Source organism: Stenella coeruleoalba (genome assembly GCF_951394435.1).
Source record: "Stenella coeruleoalba genome assembly, chromosome: 15".
NCBI classification, from domain to species: domain Eukaryota; kingdom Metazoa; phylum Chordata; class Mammalia; order Artiodactyla; family Delphinidae; genus Stenella; species Stenella coeruleoalba.
The window spans coordinates 12,016,849-12,037,132 of NC_137161.1; the positions used below are offsets into that span (position 1 = coordinate 12,016,849).

The 20,284-nt window shown below is 48.7% G+C and overlaps 1 protein-coding gene across 1 annotated transcript in view; it reads left to right on the forward strand.

Moving 5' to 3' along the window:
- The window catches only part of KCNB1 (potassium voltage-gated channel subfamily B member 1), a 108,614-nt gene extending 90,219 nt beyond the window's left edge, over positions 1-18,395 (forward strand). The window contains exons 2-3 of the mRNA XM_079944454.1: positions 8,768-18,320; positions 18,357-18,395. Coding sequence (XP_079800580.1) covers positions 8,768-10,777 — 2,010 coding nt within the window. The 3' untranslated portion in view covers positions 10,778-18,320; positions 18,357-18,395. The remainder of the gene's footprint in view (positions 1-8,767; positions 18,321-18,356) is intronic.
- The last annotated feature ends 1,889 nt before the right edge of the window (positions 18,396-20,284 follow it).

A 20,284-nucleotide genomic window follows, 5' to 3' on the forward strand; every position in this document is an offset into this window, starting at 1 on the left:
GCGGCCCCTCCCACTGCGGAGCACAGGCTCCGGATGCACAGGCCCAGTGGCCACGGCTCACGGGCCCAGCCGCTCCACGGCATGTGGGATCCTCCCGGACCGGGGCACGAACCCGCGTCCCCCGCATCGGCAGGCGGACCCTCAACCACTGCACCACCAGGGAAGCCCATGCTCCTTGTTTTTTATTCAAAACACTGCTCTCTGCAGCGGGGATGGACTGATGCCGTTCATCACCGTTAAGACTGACAGTCCCTTCCTCAGCTCCGCATGCCCTCAGCAAATAGCAGGACTTGGCGATCACTCAGGCAGGAAGGACACTGCCCCGCGTTTCTCCCCATCACCTCCTCCCTCTATAGGGATCAGAGTCAAGTTCCCACCCCCATCAGAGACATTGTCCTCAGATGCGCAGGAGGTTGTAACAGCACCAGCTTCTAGAATTCCTGCTTTGGCAAAGCTCATGAGAACTTAGTTGACGTGTTAGGAAAAGGGTACCCAACCCAGAGCTTTCTGGGAAGAGTCAGGCCACCTAGGGAAGATGGTTCAAGTGAGGGCATACATTAAAAACCATAACCCAGAGCCCAGGATGCTGGGATAAGAAAGGTCCTCAGCGTTTTAAAAAAAGGTGGGGTGGGTGCTTCAGAGTCTAATAGACATGGATTTAAACCCTGCCTCTACCACTTCCTTAATTGTCGCTTTGGATATAGTTTTTCTCAGCCTCAGTTCTCCCAATTATAAAATGGAGGGAGGGGACACAGCACACCCTGCAGATTGTTTGGGGGATGAAATAACATTCTTTATTTAGACACAACCCCTGCCCTCCAGTTGCTTACATTCTACAGAGGTGGGCATTATTGGAAAACTGCAACTTGGACAGCATTATGAGGAGAAGGGCATAGCACTCCTAGAGCCTGCAGTTAGGAATTTGACCTGGTCAGGGATGGCTTCCCTGAGGAGGTGAGGCCTGAGCTGAGCTACGAAGGATGAGTAGGAGTTAACCAAGCAGAGTGGAGGGAAAAGCATTCCAGGCAGAAGGATCATGGAGACTATGAGGGACCAAAGGAAAGCTAATGTGCCTGAGATGAGAAAGCAAAGGGGAGCATGGAACAAGACGAGGGTGGAGAGTTAGGCAGGGTATAGACTAAGTGACTGGAACTGTGAGACCCCAAAATACAGTGGCTTAAACAAGATGGATGTTATGAGGTAGACCAGGAGCTGGCAAACTTCTTCAGTAAAGGGCCAGTCCAGGGCTGGGGTTAGCTTCCATCTCAGAGCCGAGATAGCTGCTCCAGCTCTGTGCATCACATCTGCCTCCCCTCCAGCAAGAAAGAGGAAAAGGAGAGAGGGCAAGCATCCTTTTTGCTCACATTCCATTGGCCAAGCTTAGTCACATGGCCACATCTAACTACAAGGGAAGCTGGGAAATGTAGTCTTCATTCTGGGTAACCCTTTGTCCCACTAAAACTCTCTTACAATGAAAGAAGGGAAGAATAGATATTGGGGACATCTAGTGGCTTTGGGGACACCAGAAAGAGGTCAGTTTGCAGTGGTCCAGTGGGAGGTGAAGGTGACTTGGGTCATGGCTTAGCAGGTGGAGCGAATGGAACAGATCCAAAGATGTTTGTGAGCCAGAAGGGACAGCACTTGGTGACAGTTTGGATATGGAGGCAAAGGATGGGGTTGGATGTGGCAAGTGTGACCCTTAGGCTCCTGGCATGTGTAATTAGATGCAGGTCTTGTCTGGAAAGTTCTTCGTATATGGTAGCAGGTCAGGTAAGTGTTGCTGTCTTCAATATCATATCAGCGGGTCCCGGGGGCAAACCCGACACCTACAGAAACCTGACAGATAATGAAAGGAGTGAAGGGGCCTGTGGACACTGGGGAGCCCGTGCCCTGTCTAAAGGGACAGCTACTCCTTAACGCCAGCCAGTTGTTGCCATGGGGAATGCAGGTTGAACGTGTAGACACAGCATGTGACGTTCCAAGGGAAATCTGAAAATCTAGATTTTCATGTGAAATCTCCTAATTTGGAAACTTGGACAAATAAGTAAAAATAAATTTCTCGACCCCAAGGCCTCTGGTTTATAACGCCTGGGACACCCCCAGCAATGTCACTGCACCCTGTTTCCACCTGTGTGTCTCGGTTGGCTTCTCATGGTGAAGGCCTCTGTTGCCTGGCTCACCCCAAGGCCTTTATCCTCTATTGTCCCTGGATTCCTGTCCCTTTGCGCCCATGAGCGCCCCCTGCAGGCTCCCGACTCCAATTTCTCACCAACCCCCCCCCCCCCACCCGCGACCAGAGGCCCCTACCTGTAGAAGAGGGAGCCAAAACCATCAGCCTGCTTCCAATCCCCTTAATCGGATCTGCACCAGTGACCCTTCTGATTAAAACTCCCCATCTGTAATCCCCCCTTAAAGCTGAGGAAGCGGAAGCACCATAAAAGGAGCGAAAGGTTTGATGCTCCAGAAACTCTGCCACCTCCTACGTCCTTGAAAACGTCTTGGGGAGATGCACAGACCTGAACTGGAGTCCTAGATCCACTCCTTGCAAGTTGTGTGGCCCTGGAAAAGTCACTTCATTCTCTGAGCCTCCATTTCATTCATTTGCTTGATCATTCATTTATTAACTATTTAGGGATCTCCTGCTCTGTGCCGGGCACCGTTTCAGGAGCTGGGGTTACAGCAACGCAAGACAAACCCAGCCTGGGCCCTCATGCAGCTGACATTCTATTGCAGGACACAGAGGGGGAAATTCCAGCTTGGAAAGATCAGTGCCGTGAAGGGACAAACTCAAGGGCTGTGAGAGTCCAGAGGGTGGGTGTTCTCAACCCACAACCGGGAGTCAGAGAGGGCTCACTGGAGCAAGTGGCTTCTGAGCTGAGGCCAGAATAGGCTGTAGGAATCAGCCAGGAGAAGTAGGGGAGGAAGGATACTCCAGGCAGAAGGAACAGCATGGACAAGGATCTGGAGGTGTGAGCAACCATGGCAGCATGGCTTGGGAATTATAAGTAGTTTTGCCAGGATTCATTATGGAATATGCAGTGGGAAATGGAGGAAATGGTCCGGAGAGAGAAGAAAGGTGGACTTAATACAAAATCCAAATCTCCTTTTTATGCCTCCTGCCTCTCTGACCTCATCTCCTCCCACTCTCCGCCTTGCTCACGCAGCGCCACCCACACTGAGCTTCTTTCTGTTGCTTGATATGCCAAGCTCATTCCCACCCCAGGACCTTTGCACATACTGTGCTTGTACCTGGAATGCTCAGATCTTTGAATGACATACTCCTCACCTTCAAGTCTCAGAACCAGCACATCTCCTGTGAAAGGCCTGTCCTGACCACCCAACCTCATGTGGACACCCCCAGGGCTTCTCTACTGATACTCCTGGTTTGTTTTTCTCAGTAACATGTAGCACATAATACTATCTGACATCATCTTGCTCCTTTATTGGTTTATGGGGTTTTTTGTCTGCCTTTCCCTACCAGTTCCTTAAGGCCAGGGAAATTGTCTTTCTTATCCATGCTGCATCCCCAGCAAAGAGCATAGCACTTAGTAAGTGCTCGGTAAACATATGCCAACTAAATGCAAAAGGATTGGAACTTCATGGGGAGCCATTTCAGGGTTTACAGCAGGGCTGTGGCTTGCTCAGATTTCTGCTTCTCTCCTGTGACCCATCAATGTGGTTGTGAGGATTAAAAGCAATGGGATACTCTTTATGGAAAGCAACTTTTTATATAACTTATATTGAGGCTAATTTTATATAACATATAATTCACCATTTCCAGTGAGCAATTCAATGATTTTTCAGTAAATTTGCCAAGTTGTACAACCATCATCCTAAATCAATTTTATAACATTTTCATCATCCCCATGAGATCCTTCATGCCCATTAACTGTTAATTCCTGTCCCCACCCTGGCAACAACTAACCTGCCTTCTGTCCCTATAGGTGTGTCTTATCTGGTCATTTCATATAAATGGAATCATACACTATGTGGCTTTTTGTGTCTGGCTTCTTCCACTCGGCATAATGTTTTCAAGATTCTTCCATATCGTATCATGTATTAGTATTTCATTCCTTTTTACGGCTGAATAATATTCCATTGTATAGATAGACCACAGTTTGTATATCCATCAGTTGATGGATGTTCAGGTTGATTTCACTTTTTGCCTCTTACAAATAATGCTGCTGGGAAGATGGAAAACAGTTTGCAGGACCTGAACACTAGGTGCAGCTCTCTCCTGGCCAGACCTGCTAGTGTTGTTGCACAGACTTGACCCCAATGGGCTGTGTGACCATAGACTAGTCCCTTCCCTTCTCTGTTTGAGTCTTCCCATCCTTCCAGAAAGGAGCCTGGACCCTTTTCTGCACAGACATTCTGTGCCTTGTCCATATTCCTGGAAGAGCAGGGAAGTGGTCAGAGCAAATGATAAACAGCCTGTTTATTGCTGGAGCCAAAGGTAGGCATCCTGTGATTAACCACCAGAGCCAACAATTTTTTTTAGAATGAGAAAGGCCTGGCTCCAGAACCCTTGATTCCCCCCTGGGTACCCCTACCTGCTAATCTCTTCTCCCAGAGGACCAAAACCCCCTCCCACACTTGGTGCAGACAAGTAGGCTGCAGGCTTCAGAACCTCATTGCAGGGAGGGAATTTGGGGACAGCCTCTGAGTCCTGGTCCTGTTTCCTGCCTCTGCTCCCTGGGTTCCTGGAGTCCTGCCCAAACCCGATTGGGCTCAGATCCAGGAAAGCAAGGCTGAAAATGCAGGGACCTGGCCAGGGGTTTGAGCTGGGGCCGGGAGGACTCATTGCTGGCCTGGCTGGTCCCCCATCCCTGCAGCCCATCCCAGAGACCAAATCAATACTGTTCATTTGGGTTCAAGACTGTTTAGAGGATGTCTGCTGGCTTAGCCAGGCACTGGGGTCCACAGACCTAGTCCTGGGCCTCCAGAAGCAACCAGTCCAGAGGCTGGAGGTAAGGGTGACAATAAATTATCCAAATAATAATTTAATAACATAAAATATATATTAAGTGGCTGTTATGTGGTAGGTGCTCAATTACTTTCATCTCCATTTTAGAGATAAAGAAATGGAGTCTCAGAGAGAGGAAGTGATTTGTCCAAGGCCACTCAGCCAGGTGGGAATAATAACACTACTGCTCAGAGCCAAGTCCAACCGGCTTATAAATAAATACAGTGTTGTGAAATAATAAAAGCAATAAAAGTTGATCTAAGGGCCTTATGAATTCACTGAATTCCCTTTGCCACCTTTCAGTGACCCACCCCCATCTTACAGATGAGGAGACTGAGGCACAGAGGGTTTAACTCATGTTCAGGAGCTCCCCAGTCAGGAAGTGTAACCCTGACCCTAAGGGCTTCAGCGGGTCTGGAAGAGAAAGCAGTCTTGTGGGCAGGGCTGGGAAGGGTGGGTCACACTGCATTAGCACAAGTGCTATTTGATGAGTGCATGTGCCAGGGCAGGAGGCCTGGCACCCTCTGACCCTCCCAACGCAACCCTGAGCAGCGGACACCCCCGTCCAGGATGCAGTGAGGCCTCTGCCTGCATTTTCTTCTTTCCTAAGCATCCTCAGGCTGAGAGGACGGGAGGGGAGAGCACTTTCTGGGGTACAAAGAGGGGGTGCCCGCCTTAGAATAACAGCGCTAAGGACGGTACAATAGGTGGGTGCATAATTCATGCATCTGTCAGCAGACATCAATTATGTGGGCCTTCCCTGGAGTTGTCTGGGGGTTAGAAACTGGAGCAGGCTTCCCCTGCCAGCCTCTGGGGGAAATGAGATCTCCCAGCTCTTAAAGGAACAGACTCCCCAGGAATCTGCTCCATTCTCCTGCAGCTGCCCTCAGGGCCAGGAGTCAGAAACTGTAGCAGCTCCACTGCAGGGGCTCAGCCCCGAGGTCCCAGCTGGCTGCTCTGTAAGGTCAGACCCACTCTGTGCTAACAGCTCTTTTCCCTCATTGTACAGCTCCGGAGGGGCTGACTGCTGGTATATCCCAGAGTTTCTCAACGTTGGTACTATTAACATTTGGGGCCTGATCGTTCTCCCTGGTGGGGACTGTCCTGTGCATTGTATTTAACAGCATCCCTGGCTCCACCCACCAGCTGCCATTATCACCCCTCCTCCAAATCGTGACAACAAAAAATTTCTGCAGGATTTGCCAAAGGTCCCCAAGGGAAGGGGGAGGGGTCAAAATCATCCCCAGTTAAGAACTACTGGAGGATCCCCATTTTACAAATAAGGAAACTGAGGCAAGGAAAGTTGCAATGCCCAAGGCCACGGGACCCATAAATGGCCGTGAACTTGAGCCACAGCCAAGAAACACCATGAAAACCTGTTGCCCTAGGCGCTGTGGGTGCAGAGGTGAATCTCAGAATCCATCCCTGTCCCCCCAAAGCTTACAGATTCTGGGCAGTGATGGACACATTTACACACACACACACACACACACACACACACATACACACACACACACACACCTGTAATAGGCTGTAGTGTGCTAAGAACCCCAACGCTGGCAAAATGACGAGGGAGCCCAGAGAATGGAGTGGCTGGCCCCTCCAGGGATGACCTCTGCAGGGAGGGGCCATGTGGGCTGGGTTTTAAAAGATGGATTGGAATTCACTGGACAGAGAGGAAGAGGCACAGACCTGCAGAACTGACCAACGATAGTGTGTGATTAGGGAAGCGTGAAGTTTGGGAACCTGTGGCAGGAGAGGCCAAAGAGAGGGGGTCAGAGTCAAACTCAGAGAGACTCGGCAACCATGTGTCCTGATCGGGGATGTATTGCAGGGGACAGAACCCTCTCACGCTCACCCAAGCAGCAGCGGCATTTACTTTCAGGATACGGCAGGCAGTTTCAGAACAAGGGCGAGAAGCAAAGACTAGCTGGCCCCTCGGAGGCTGGGTGTTCTGGGCTGACAGGGTGTGGGCTGAGCTATTTCCCCTGTGATGACAGCTAACATTTATTAGACATTCACTAGGTGCTGCTGGAACCTGTCCTGAGTGCTTTGCATGTGTTAACACATTTAATCTTCACAGCAGCTCTCTGAGATAGATATTGTCATTATCATCCCATTTTGCAGATGAAGAAACTGAGGCTTAGAGAAGTTAAATGCCTGACTAAAGGTAAGGAAGTGGAAGCACTGAGACTTGAATCCAAAACAGCCTGACACCAGAGCCCAAGCATTTAACTGTGGCCCTCTACACCCTTTTCAGACCTCCTATGTCCTCTCTGCTTCTTCTCTCTGCCTCTTCCCTTTACTCTCTGGCTTCTCTAAAAGGTTCAGCTTTCTCGGATTTTTTTATGGTTTTTCTGATCCCCTACAACGTGAGTGAAGAGTTGCTTGAGGCTTGGGCTTATCGTGAAGCTGGTTCAGGCCTGGACCGTACTTGACCATTTAATTCAGAGGCTCATCACCCCCATAACCCACTCACCCCTGGATCCCTGAACTCACATCTTCCATGGTGGACTGGTTCAGCCCAGCCTGGGTTTTCTGTCCATCTCTGGCCACTCAGCGGCAGCCAGGATCAAATGATACAAGCATGGAGACCCCACCCCCACCCGCTGCCCTTTAGCAGGGGCAGCAGAAAGGGAGGCACAAGTCTATGAGAAGAGGACAGCTTTTGGGGGGTGGGGAGGAGGGCTGATAGATAAGTTTAGGAGTCTAGATTTTTTCCTGAAGAGTCCTGGAGATTTATTGAGCAGGAGAGTGATGTGACTGGATTTGTATTTTTGAAAAAAAGACCCTAGAGCAATTTATTACATCTGCTTGCATTTCTGCATAAGCTGTAGATTAGCCTAGGCTCCATTAAATTCAACAAACATCCAGTGAGCCCAAACGTCTGGACCAAACCCTCTTCTTGATCCAGGGGACTCAAAGGTAGTTAAGCTGTGATCCTTAGCCTCAAAAATTCATAGTCATACTCAGGAGTTAATAACATGAGACCGGGATGTCTAGGCCTCCCTGAAAATCATCTGCAAAACCTTGAGTGTTTAGCAAAAAGGTCTGTAGCTTTCATCTCATTTCTAACACATTCTTAAGAGCTCACGTATTGGGGTCAGACAGACCCAGGTTAAAATACTGGCTCTGCAACTTACTAGCTTTGGAAGCCTAAGTTTCCTCATCTTTTCATTGGAAGTACAACTTAATGGGGTTGTTGTAAGAATGAAATAAGGAATTGCATGGAAAGTGACAAGCATCGTGCCTCGAATACAACGAACGCTCGATAAAGGGTAACTATTGATATTATCATAAGTATAATGTCGGGAAAGCGGTAACCCACCCCATAATAGTTATGAACCACTGGTCTAGATCACGAGATGGCCAACTATGGCTTGCAGCCCACTTCCTGTTTTTGTAAATAAAGTTTTATTGAAACAGCTATGCTCATTCGTTTATGTATTATCCAAGGCTGTTTTCATGCTATAACTGCAGAGTTAAATGGTTGCAACAAAGAATTCATGGGCTTCGAAGTCTAAAAGATTTACTATCTGGCCCTTTATAGAAAAAATTGACTGACCCCTGGGCTTGATGATTAGCTTTAAATCATTTCAGTTCTCTGGGCCTCAGTTTCCACGTCTGTATGATAAATGGATTTGAATAAATAATCTTTTTAGCTCAAACATCCAGTCATTAGGTAATTAGTGAGCTACGAAAATGCTCTTGAATGTTGAGGAATGTCCTGCAGACCCAGAGTATTAGGATGACCATCCCATTGGTGGTTGATAACTAAATTCCACTCTCTTCTCCTCACAGATCCTTGCCATAATTTCCATCATGTTCATCGTCCTCTCCACCATTGCCCTGTCTCTCAACACACTGCCCGAGCTGCAGAGCCTTGATGAGTTTGGCCAGACCACAGACAACCCCCAGCTGGCCCACGTGGAGGCCGTGTGTATTGCATGGTTCACCATGGAGTACCTGCTGCGGTTCCTCTCCTCCCCTAAAAAGTGGAAGTTCTTCAAGGGCCCGCTCAACGCCATTGACTTGTTGGCCATCCTGCCATATTATGTCACCATCTTCCTCACTGAATCCAACAAGAGCGTGCTGCAGTTCCAGAATGTCCGCCGCGTGGTCCAGATCTTCCGCATCATGCGTATTCTCCGCATTCTTAAGCTCGCACGTCACTCCACTGGCCTCCAGTCCTTGGGCTTCACTCTGCGGAGGAGCTACAATGAGCTGGGCTTGCTCATCCTCTTCCTTGCCATGGGCATCATGATCTTCTCCAGCCTTGTCTTCTTTGCCGAGAAGGATGAGGATGACACCAAGTTCAAAAGCATCCCAGCCTCTTTCTGGTGGGCCACCATCACCATGACGACCGTTGGGTATGGAGACATCTACCCCAAGACTCTCCTGGGGAAAATTGTGGGGGGTCTTTGCTGCATTGCAGGGGTCCTGGTGATTGCTCTTCCCATCCCCATCATTGTCAATAACTTCTCTGAGTTCTACAAGGAGCAGAAGAGGCAGGAGAAAGCAATCAAGCGGAGAGAGGCTCTGGAGAGAGCCAAGAGAAATGGCAGCATCGTATCCATGAACATGAAGGATGCATTCCCCCGGAGCATCGAGGTGATGGACATTGTCGTTGAGAAAAGTGGAGAGAACATGGGTCAGAAAGACAAAGTGCAAGATAATCACTTGTCTCCCAACAAATGGAAATGGACAAAGAGGACACTGTCCGAAACCAGCTCAAGTAAGTCCTTTGAAACCAAGGAGCAGGGATCCCCTGAGAAGGCCAGATCATCTTCTAGTCCTCAGCACCTGAACGTCCAGCAGTTGGAAGACATGTACAATAAGATGGCCAAGACACAGTCCCAACCCATCCTCAATACTAAGGAGCCAGCAACACAGAGCAAACCAAAGGAAGAACTTGAAATGGAGAGTATCCCCAGCCCCGTAGCCCCTCTGCCCACTCGTACAGAAGGGGTCATTGACATGCGAAGCATGTCAAGCATTGATAGCTTCATTAGCTGTGCCACAGACTTCCCTGAAGCCACCAGATTCTCCCACAGCCCTTTGGCATCACTCCCCAGCAAAACCGGAGGTGGCATGGCCCCAGAGGTTGGCTGGCAGGGAGCTCTGGGTGCCACTGGTGGTAGGTTTGTGGAGGCCAACCCCCCCGCTGATGCCAGCCATCCCTCTGCTTTCTTCATTGAGAGCCCAAAGAGTTCCATGAAGACCACCAACCCCTTGAAGCTTCGAGCACTTAAGGTCAACTTCATGGAGGGGGATCCCAGACCATTAGTCCCCGTTCTAGGGATGTACCATGACCCTCTTAGGAACCGGGGGGGTGCTGCGGCAGCTGTTGCTGGGCTGGAGTGTGCCACACTCTTGGACAGGCCTGTGCTGAGTCCAGAGTCCTCCATCTACACCACAGCAAGTGCTAGGACACCCCCCCGGTCGCCAGAGAAACACACAGCAATAGCGTTCAACTTTGAAGCAGGTATCCACCAGTACATTGATGCGGACACAGATGATGAGGGGCAAGTGCTCTACAGTGTGGACTCCAGCCCCCCCAAGAGCCTCCACGGGAACACTAGTCCCAAGTTCAGCGTCGGGACAAGATCAGAGAAGAACCACTTTGAAAGCTCCCCCTTACCCACCTCCCCTAAGTTCTTAAGGCAGAACTGTATTTACTCTACAGAAGCATTGACTGGAAAAACTCCCAGCGGTCAGGAAAAGTGCAAGCTTGAGAACCACATCTCCCCCGACGTCCGCGTGTTGCCGGGGGGAGGAGCCCATGGAAGCACACGGGATCAGAGCATCTGAACCACCTCCACACGGAGGAGAGACTTGTGGCAGGGTCCAAAGAGGAGTGCTGTTCAGCTTACCTGCCGTGGAGCTTTTCTGCATGACCTCTGAAACAGAAAGGCTTTGTAAAGCCCCCAGAAAGAAGAGAGACCAGAGAAATCTCCCTTAAAACCTTGAGAGCCGTTAACGGGTCCATCAGAGTGAAGTTGGCCAAGCCACAGGGTATGGCGCCTCCTTGTAACAGCTCCACGGCCCTCTTTGGAAGATGACAAGAGCAGAACTCACAGCCACCACTACCACGTTCTAGACATAACCAAGGCCACCTACTCCCCATTCGTCTCTCGTGGCTTTCCATCACAGCCTCTGAGGGCAAGATCGCCATCCCTCCTGGCTTCAGCTGGAGAAGGATGCCGGAACAAGTGGCTGGTGTTAAAAGAGTGGGTTGACCAATTTGGTTTTGGGTGTTGCCTGGCCACCTCTAGGAACTTCTGTCCATCACCTGCTGGATGGATCCCATTGTTAGAAGGCTACAGGGAATGCTTGTGTCATGGGGAAAACTGCACCATAAGCCACGATCCCAGCGCAAAACCCTTCCTCAAATGTCTTCATTGACTTCAGTATTCCGTAGTACCTGAGATTTTATTTTGAGATATCATCAGGGTGAGTTGCACCACTTGTACTCAATTCTAATTGCCCCCTGGCAATCTGGGAAGAGTTCAGAAGGCGGGCACTCAGCCAACAGTATGAACTCTGAGCATTGCTTTAGGGTTATAGAAGGAAAATGCTTTCTGTACATCGCTAGTGTAGACTCAAAAGATATGCAAGTGTCAAATATGCAGAAGAATAGCTTATTCAAAGAGACTGTATGTTACCGAAGAACAGAATAAAATCCGATTTTTTTTTTTACCTGAAAAAAACGAAAGGAAAAAAAAAAAAACCCCATTTGAAATGCCCAGTTCAGACTTTTGAATACTTCCTGCTGGGGCAGGGAAAGCATTTACTATAATAGAAATTCTTTTTTGTTTCCTGTGATATTCAAGTTTGAAAAAAAAAAAGTTAAAATAAAAAGCACTTTATGTTTTTCAAAAATAGGTTCTACCAGGGACAGTGTCAACATCTTGCACTTTAAAACAAGCATGATTTCCCGTGGGCCACTTGTTGGGACTACAGTTGGGTTTTTGCTCCAGGCATGTGTCTGGCCACGGTGAGTGATACTGTGCTGGTATTGCTGTCTGCTGTGTCAAAGTCTGTGGGCTCCTTCCCTGCCCCCCTGAAGCTTCCCCTTAACCCTCTTGCATCAGGAAGGGTTCTTGGCCCCTGCATGGGGCCTCTTGTAAAGTCATGTGTACAGGAAACAGGAACATCTCAGAAGAATGAAGTAGACGGTTGGGCATTGGGTGTTTTACTCTGTTCTCTTTCTTGTCAACCAGGTGTTGGTGTGTTTTCAGTGTCACTGTCTGTACTAACAGCTCAGCTCTCCTTTCTGCAGCCATCAATGCAGCCAGTACCGACAAAAGCAATAAGTATTTGTGTGCATTGTGAGCGGTTCTGGTCTATCTCTTGGTGTTGGTCTTCCTGTCTTAGTTTGATGACCTGGCGTTGGCCTGCCTGATTTTAGTCCAACAGCATGTTGGTGTTGGCCGTTCCTCAGGGCAGTAACACTGAGTGGAGCCGCTGGTTAGCAGGATGCCAAGCTGTTGGCCCATGTGTCAGTAAAGATGACACATTATTGATCTGCTTGTCTTTAGTACAATGAACCGATGTTGTTCTCCTAATACAATTTTGAAGGATGATGTCCCAAGTACGATAGTGTAGATCTGCCAATCCTCCATACAGTGCCAGGCATGTGTCTTCCTGATGGAACAAAACATGGTTTCCCTGTCCTTCGTAGAATATGTTGTTGGTCTGCCTGTTAGTACAACGGCACAATCCACCTGTCAGTGCACAGACATCATGGCGTCATTCTGCCTGCGCTCTGCACAGTGGCATGAGGTTGGGCGACCTGTCACAGGTATGATGACGTGGCATCATTCCACTGCCCTTAAAAATGCGTGTTCTCTGCTGCGTATACACCCGGTTCATACTGCTTCTCAGCATCTCCAAGGATTGTAGATCCCTCCAAGAGGGTGCAGTCCTGTTTTTTGCTGCATTAACAAAGTATCTTGACTCTGGAAGTTTCTTCGGAGTACTCTCGCAGCAAATGCAAAGGGATTTAAGGGGCAGGGAGTATGAGGTCAGCCTGTGCTGGCGGCACACCAGAGAGAGGAAGCTCCCAAGGTGCTTTACTGAGCATACAGTACAAGCTGGGGGCCTGTGGAGGAAAGGCCGCAGAACAGTCCTCCCTGGGCCATCTCACGTCTCTTTGTTTCCATCACCATTTACATCCGCCATCAGCACAAATGTGAAAATTCAGGGAAAACAAACAAATGCTTTTTGATAAAAGTAAATAGTTGTGATTTCCGATTCAGATTTTTTAGAGCTGATGCTATCTGTAAAAATTAATAATAATAATATAGTCTATTTTACATATCAGGAAAGTGAACATGTCTAAATATAGCCATATATAGCGAGAAGGAACTTACCACCCCTTCTTCAAATCGAGGCATTTCATTTGCTGGTTGAAGCAGACGAGAAGTGTACAGATTAGAAATGATTTCTTTCTTTCTTTTTTTTTTAAACGAATAACCAATTGGTGCAACTCTCCTTGTCTCTAACCAAAGGCCCTTTCTGCCTTGTGTGGTCGTGCAGGACCTACCCCTTCCTTCCTCATGTATTTTGTCTGAACTTAAAGTAGCATTTTATTGAGTCACTTTTGAAGGATGAATTCAGAAGTATCATTAAGAACCTACCTTTTCAGGCTTAATAGCCAGAGTCCTATAGAGTTCTTATAGAAACAGAATAACTGAAACTCAGCATATACTATGCTTAGAAAGTACTGCGTTTTGTTTTGGGTTTTCCTTTTACTTGTGGATGTATTGTAGGAATATAGCTTTTACCCTGTGCCGATTCAAAATAGAGTATTGTCAGTTCTCCCAGGCCCCCACCTGCCAAAAAGAAACATACCCAGATTTTTAATATGTGTACACCCTACCTGTACCTGTGTACGCGCACTGGGATATCTACCTGAGTCTCCAGTGAGAAGCTAACCTTGATAGACGGGTGTTGATGGAGGAGAGGAAAGCAATGGTTTGGAGGCAAATACTGGCTTTAACTTGATGGTCCACGTACCACCCATTCCTAAACCAACGAAAGTGGGGAAAAAAAACGAGTCATCCCAAAGAAATGAATCTAGGGACTGGAGGTGAATGGATGCCTGGTCCCTTTGGCAAATTCAGTAAAACTCATCAAGAACCCCACCAAACTTACACCATTATCAAAAAGGGCTAGGGACCAGGTAGCTCTGTGTCCTGATCACACAGGGGACTGTCCACGACCCGCAGAGAGAGGTGGGAGAGCTCTGGGGGAGTCCTCCGTTTATTCACCTTTTTATCTTGGGGTAAAGAAGCAATAGGACTTCGGTGCAGTAGATTTCTCAGTGCCTTCTTTAGGAATTTTACCTTAAGCACACTTAATGGGGAAAGAAAAAAGAGGAAAGAACATTCATTCCCGTGAAGCCCCTTTCTCTAAAAGCACTGGGGGTCAAGAAAGGAAGACGATGACGATGGGGAAACGGCAAAATCCTGAGGAGGCCATTCCCTTTCAACCCACCTGGCTTCTGCCCCTTTGAATTGCTGGTGATACAAACTTTTTCAGACTGATTCCTGACCTCTCCTCCGCCGTGTCTTAGTAACTGTAAGCCTCACCCCTGCCCTTTCTCTGAATAAGATCCACGTTTCTGAGCAGAAAAAACAGAACCGTATTCTCTTCTGTAAAACTGTAATGTACTGTTGATGTTTGTAACTGTTGTATATTTCTGTCTTGCTCCAAGTTATGGCTGGAGTGTATAGTCCATGGGCAGGGGGAAATTTAAAATTCACCATGGACAAGGGTCACTAATGCCAGGTGTCTCTCTCTCTCTCTCTCTCTCTCTCTCTCTCCTTTCCTCATTTCTCTGCCAACTAGTCTCAAGTAACACGACCCCGGGCTTCAGCCTCCAGTCAAGTAACTTTGAATCCAATGTGGTGAGAAGCCTCTAGCATGTGATCCTTTGAGAAAGGACTTTTTCTACTGCTGCGAAGTTGGCAGGCGTTAAAAGGGGGCTTCCCCTGCCTCCCCCAGCAGGACAGTGGAGAACCTGCAGCCCTGAGCTAAAATTTCCTCGCCTCCCACTGCTTATATGACAGCATCCAAATGCTTTCACTCAACCCAGGGCGACTCAAACCAGCCCTGGCTACACCCAGAAATAAGAGTTACCTCTGCATTTTCTGTCGCCATTTTTCTGGCTCTAGAAGTATCTGATGCGTGACTACATCATAGGATGTCCACGCATCTCAGAGTAGTCTATTTTTCTGTTCGGATAAAATATATATATATGTATTTTTAGCAAATTTATAATTGGGCCATTGAGTCTAATTTCTTCTTTTGTAATACGGAATAACATCTTAGGGGTTTTATTGTTGGTCATAATCGCAGCTGATATCTTCTGGTCTCCTTCATTTCCTCCTGTTGCTCCTTGGATCGTTTTTTTTCTTCTTCTTTTCGTTTCTGATTTCCTGGAGGTGGGGAAAGACTTTGGGGTCTGACTTCCTCATGCAGGCATTTCCTGACACAAGGCCTAGAATCTGTTGACCTGTTACTTTCCTCATTCTGTCTGTTCTATTTATTGTTCTTAAAACTCCAGAACACAGATGCAGGAGTGAAACCAGGGGAAGCAGGGCTACAGATGGCCCTTAAAATCAGGATGGGATGTGGGATGGTTTAGCTCATCCTCCACGCCGTTCCGGGGATCTAAAGGGACTGAGTTTGTTCATTTCCAGAGATCTTGGAATCTAAAATCTCGTGCGAGAAAACCTCCCTCTGACATTCCTGAGATTCAGAAGACGCCTAAACCCCTCTTGGCTGGCCTGTTGCCACGCCCAGCGCCCTGCTCTCCTGTGACATCAATTGGATCTGAAGGTCAGGGCACTTTCAGGTTCTTGCGAAACTTAGAGAAAATCCTGGGCCTCAGATCTCATCAACTTTTTATCAGCTCTTCATTTCAATCCATTTCCAACAGGCTTACCAAAAAACAGTGGCCAGACAAGCTTGCAGCCAAATCCTGAGAAGATGCGTCCCCAGAATCTGCCATCTCATCTCCCCTTCCCTTTCCAGTTGCCTGGCTCCATAGAGCCAGACATTCATGGCAAGGGCAGTGGTATTTTTCCAGCTTCCTCCTATCCAGGCCTCGGGGAGTGTCTGGACTATCTTGATAATTAATTCCACCAGGCAGTTTCCAGGCCTCGGGTAGGCAGAGGACATCTCACGAAGCAGGATCTTCAGCAGGAAATGATCCATCAGCTCATGCAGGAAGATGACGTAAGCCCAGATCATCTCCATTTGCATCTATAGATTTTCATATCCCACCTGCCTCACTGTCAGCTACAGGGCTCTGGCCTCTGCCCAGGTCAGAGATCTGAACCAAATCAGGACCCCCAGATGGCAGTGAGCCATCCCTGTTGGGTCAACCCCAAGAGGAAACCATCCGAAGTACAAATTCTGGACTGAGATTCTAATCAGCGTTTTCCCACCGCCCCCAAATTCCTGGTAATCTGGTTTGAACCAGAGCCAACTAAAACAGACAAGATTTTTTTAAACTACTGCACAAGAAGAACAACAACAACAAAATTGTCTCCCAGTCATTTGCTAGGTTTGATGCCCAGATAAGCAAACACCCTTGCCCATGGCCGTTTTCATCTAGAAGTTGTGTAGTCTGGGTTTCCATCCACTGACCTTGATATTGGCTTAACCTGGAATTTCTCCTGAACTCCCCAAAATGACGTCTTGAAGACATGGATTTGGAAGGGACTCTGTTAATCGAGTGACCCCTCATCTTCACTGCTAACTCACTCTCCATTCCTTCTTGCAAAGATCCTGGAAAGATCTAAAGGTTGGCGGGGAAAGGGATGCAGTTCACCTGAGGGAGAGCCCACCTGCCCACATTATGTCTGCATGCCAGTCTCTGAAAGTTTCTCCTGCATGAAAGGGACAGGGCAGTCAATTTCGGCTCAAATTAAGGAAGCACTTCTAATAGGTGGGCCTGCCTCACCATGGAACTCGATGCCATGTTGGGTAATGAGCTCTCTGACAGCACAGGTGTTTAAAGACAGGCTAGTTGATGTACAAAACGGATGTTGCTGAGGGAAGCTAGCACTGCATGCTGACCAAACTGAACGTCTGGAGAAGTTCTCTCTCCAGCACCTCCGCCCCACCCACTTCCAATGTATGCATGTGTGCGGGTGTGTGGTTTGAACATCTGAGCACAGGCTCAAGCAACTGGGGCACAGGCAGAGAGCACAGTTAGCAGAAACTCAGATTCTAGAATGTGGAGCTTTCTGGGGGAATGTCAGGGAGGGAAGAGGCAGCAGGATACCCTGATCCTCTGTGCTCCCCATCTTGGACAGTTTTAGTGACTCTGTTGGTCGCTTATCCACCCCAGTTCCCCGACAGGGACCACATGTGTGGGATGAGGCTCGAGCTCCCCTCCCCCAGGCCAGCCAAGGAGCAGCCCCCCTGTTTGGGCGGCCTTCTCACGGTGCTTCAGCCCTTCTGCCCAGGCCCTGGGCCCTCGTAGGCCTCAGGCTTTCTGTACATGAGATACAATTTTCCTTTACCCACTCGCCGGCTGCCTAATGAACAAACTGGCCAGGCAATAGCACATGGTACCATCCCTAAAGGGCTTTTTTTTTTTTTTTTTTTTTTTTTTTTGGCAAATTAAACAGGAAATCCCATTCAAGACCCTTGAGAGTCCCCACCCAATGAAGTAAGTCCAGAAGGGCCAAAAGAAAGAGACAGCCGCAATCTAGTTTGACAACTAAACGAGGCTTCGGCTACCTGCAGGTTGAATGCTCGCTCTTCCCACCTCTGTAGCCCCTTCCCAAGTGAGTCTGGATACCGCATGCTCCAAGGACAGCATGTGATGAAAGAGGTTTTAAAGTTCCAGCTAACTGTGTATGGTGGGCTTGGAGGAAGTGAGGCTTCATCCTCAGGGTGACCCCAAGTCCAGGAAGTCTCAGGTTGCTTCATTATAGGATGAGGCAAAGCCATAGGTTTTGATGGATAGTCTGAGCAGCTGCCTTCCTCCCAAAATTAAACAAAAACCCAGTTTCCGAGATCCCCCTCTGAGGCTCTGCCCTACAGAAATAGCTCAAGTTGCTGGCTGCAATGAGATGACGATTCTGGAAAATGAAGAAAACTCCCAATTCTGTCCCATTAGGATGCTCTCCAGAGCCCTGCGTGGATTGTTGCATACTTCCTGCCTCCCTAAACTAATCCAGGTTTGGAAAACAAGGAGGGAAGCGCAGAAGAAGATGCCCATGAGGGGCTTCCCTGGTGGCGCAGTGGTTAAGAATCCACCTGCCGATGCAGGGGACACGGGTTCGAGCCCTGGTCCAGGAAGATCCCACATGTCACGGAGCAACTAAGTGTGCCGTGTGCCACAACTACTAAGCCTGCGCTCTAGAGCCTGTGAGCCACAACTACTGAGCCTGCATGCCACGACTACTGAAGCCCCTGTGCCTAGAGCCCACGCTCCGCAACAAGAGAAGCCACCTCAATGAGAAGCCCGCGCACTGCAGTGAAGAGTAGCCCCCGCTCGCCTCAACTAGAGAAAGCCCACGCGCAGCAATGAAGACCCAACGCAGCTAAAAAATAAATAAATAAAATAAATTTAAAAAAAAAGAAGATGCCCCTGAGATCTGGACTTCTCCACAGCGGGGCTCAGGCTCCCTGGTCTTCACCAGGGCTTTGGGGTCTCTCTCTGATGAGCTTGACATCTGAGCTCCGGATGCCTGCAGGGTGGAGAAGAGGACAATCAGGAGCTGCTGGGCTGTGCAGCTGTGGCCCCTTTGCCCTCCAGGCCTGTCCTGGCTTCAGTCCAAGGTCAAGGAACTCAGGGTTATTTCCCAACATATGACTCTGGCACATAGTGGTCACCCAACCCGTGTTTGGCTTTTTTTTTGAGTGGTTGTGTAAATGAGTGACTTCTGAGTGAATGAATGAATGAGTGAATGTGTGAGTGGAGAGAGGCGTTCATTCGTTCTCACCTGGTTTGAGGTTTTCCTAACTGGGAAGGAAGGAGAAATGGGAGGCTCCTCCCACTGAAGCCCGGAAGCCCCATCAGTGTCATCCGTTCTTTGACTCAATTGGTGGTCAAGATGACGGTCAAATTTTCTGCCCTAAGGGTCTTCTCAGAGCTACACTTCCAGGGGGCTACGGGGACATCCCCAGCCTCTTTTTGACCCTCCTATCCTGCATTTTCAGCCTCGCGCTCTAGTTTAGCTCACACTAGCCCACGGGGGACTACAAGGTGGTTTTCCAATAGGCTAGGCCAAGGGTCCAAGGTAACAGTTTCCCCTGGTCTGGGACTTGCTGGGGGCAGGGATGTGGGAGCTGATATCTGGAAACTGGATCGCATTCCCTGAGCCATGGGAGCTGAGCTGGAAAACAGGGCCACCCTGTCCTCCAGCTTTGAGAGCCAATGGTCTTCCTTTTTTCTGAGCCCAACGCCCCCCCATGGTAGCATGCTCCCTGGTCCCATCAGCTAAGACCCTCTGTCTCTCCCAGGAACCATGGTGTAAGGTTGAGGCTTTTCTGCCAGCAAAGCCATTCTGATCGCCCCACCCATAATGGGGGCCAATCACATTAGCCATAAATGACCAATGTCCTTAGCCACTCTTTTCTCGGGGTCACGTTCATGGGTTCTGTTCATCTCTGGTCAGTTGATGTCTCTAGTCCTTCCTGTAAAGGTGAAGATGAGCATCATACACACACACACACACACACACACACACACACACACACACACACACGAGGAAACCAAACCACACAAAACCCAGTGTCTTTTTATGCATGTGATGAGATGACATTGTGACCTCCAGCTGCTGTCCTGTCTTGTAAAATACGTCCAAATGTTTAAGAGTTGCTAAGCAAATGGTCCCTTAATGAGTCTGCAGAGTTCAATAAAAAAAGGTATGGAGAAAACAAGCTTGGTGGTTTATTTTCTGGAGGGCACAGGGAGGTGAGGGTGTGAAGATCTGTAAGGGAGGCTGAATTGGAGAGCCTGGGGACCTGGAGAAGCAGCGCTGACTGTTTCTCTTCATCTGAAAGAGAGGAGGCATGGAAACATGACTGACTTGTCATCCCCATATGCAAGCAGTGGTCACCTAACCCATGCTGTGTCCATGGAACCCCAATTCTGGTCATTTGACTCTCATGTCAACGATGCCTGGGTATTCCTAGCCTTGATACCTCATAAAAATGTCTCCCAATACAACTTATAAGCTCAAATGCCTACAGAAGTTAAGCAGGTAACATAACTGAGTAAAGCAACCCAGCTAAGACACATAGGGAGCAGTGGTGGGTGTGGCGAACGGAAGATCACATTCCCTG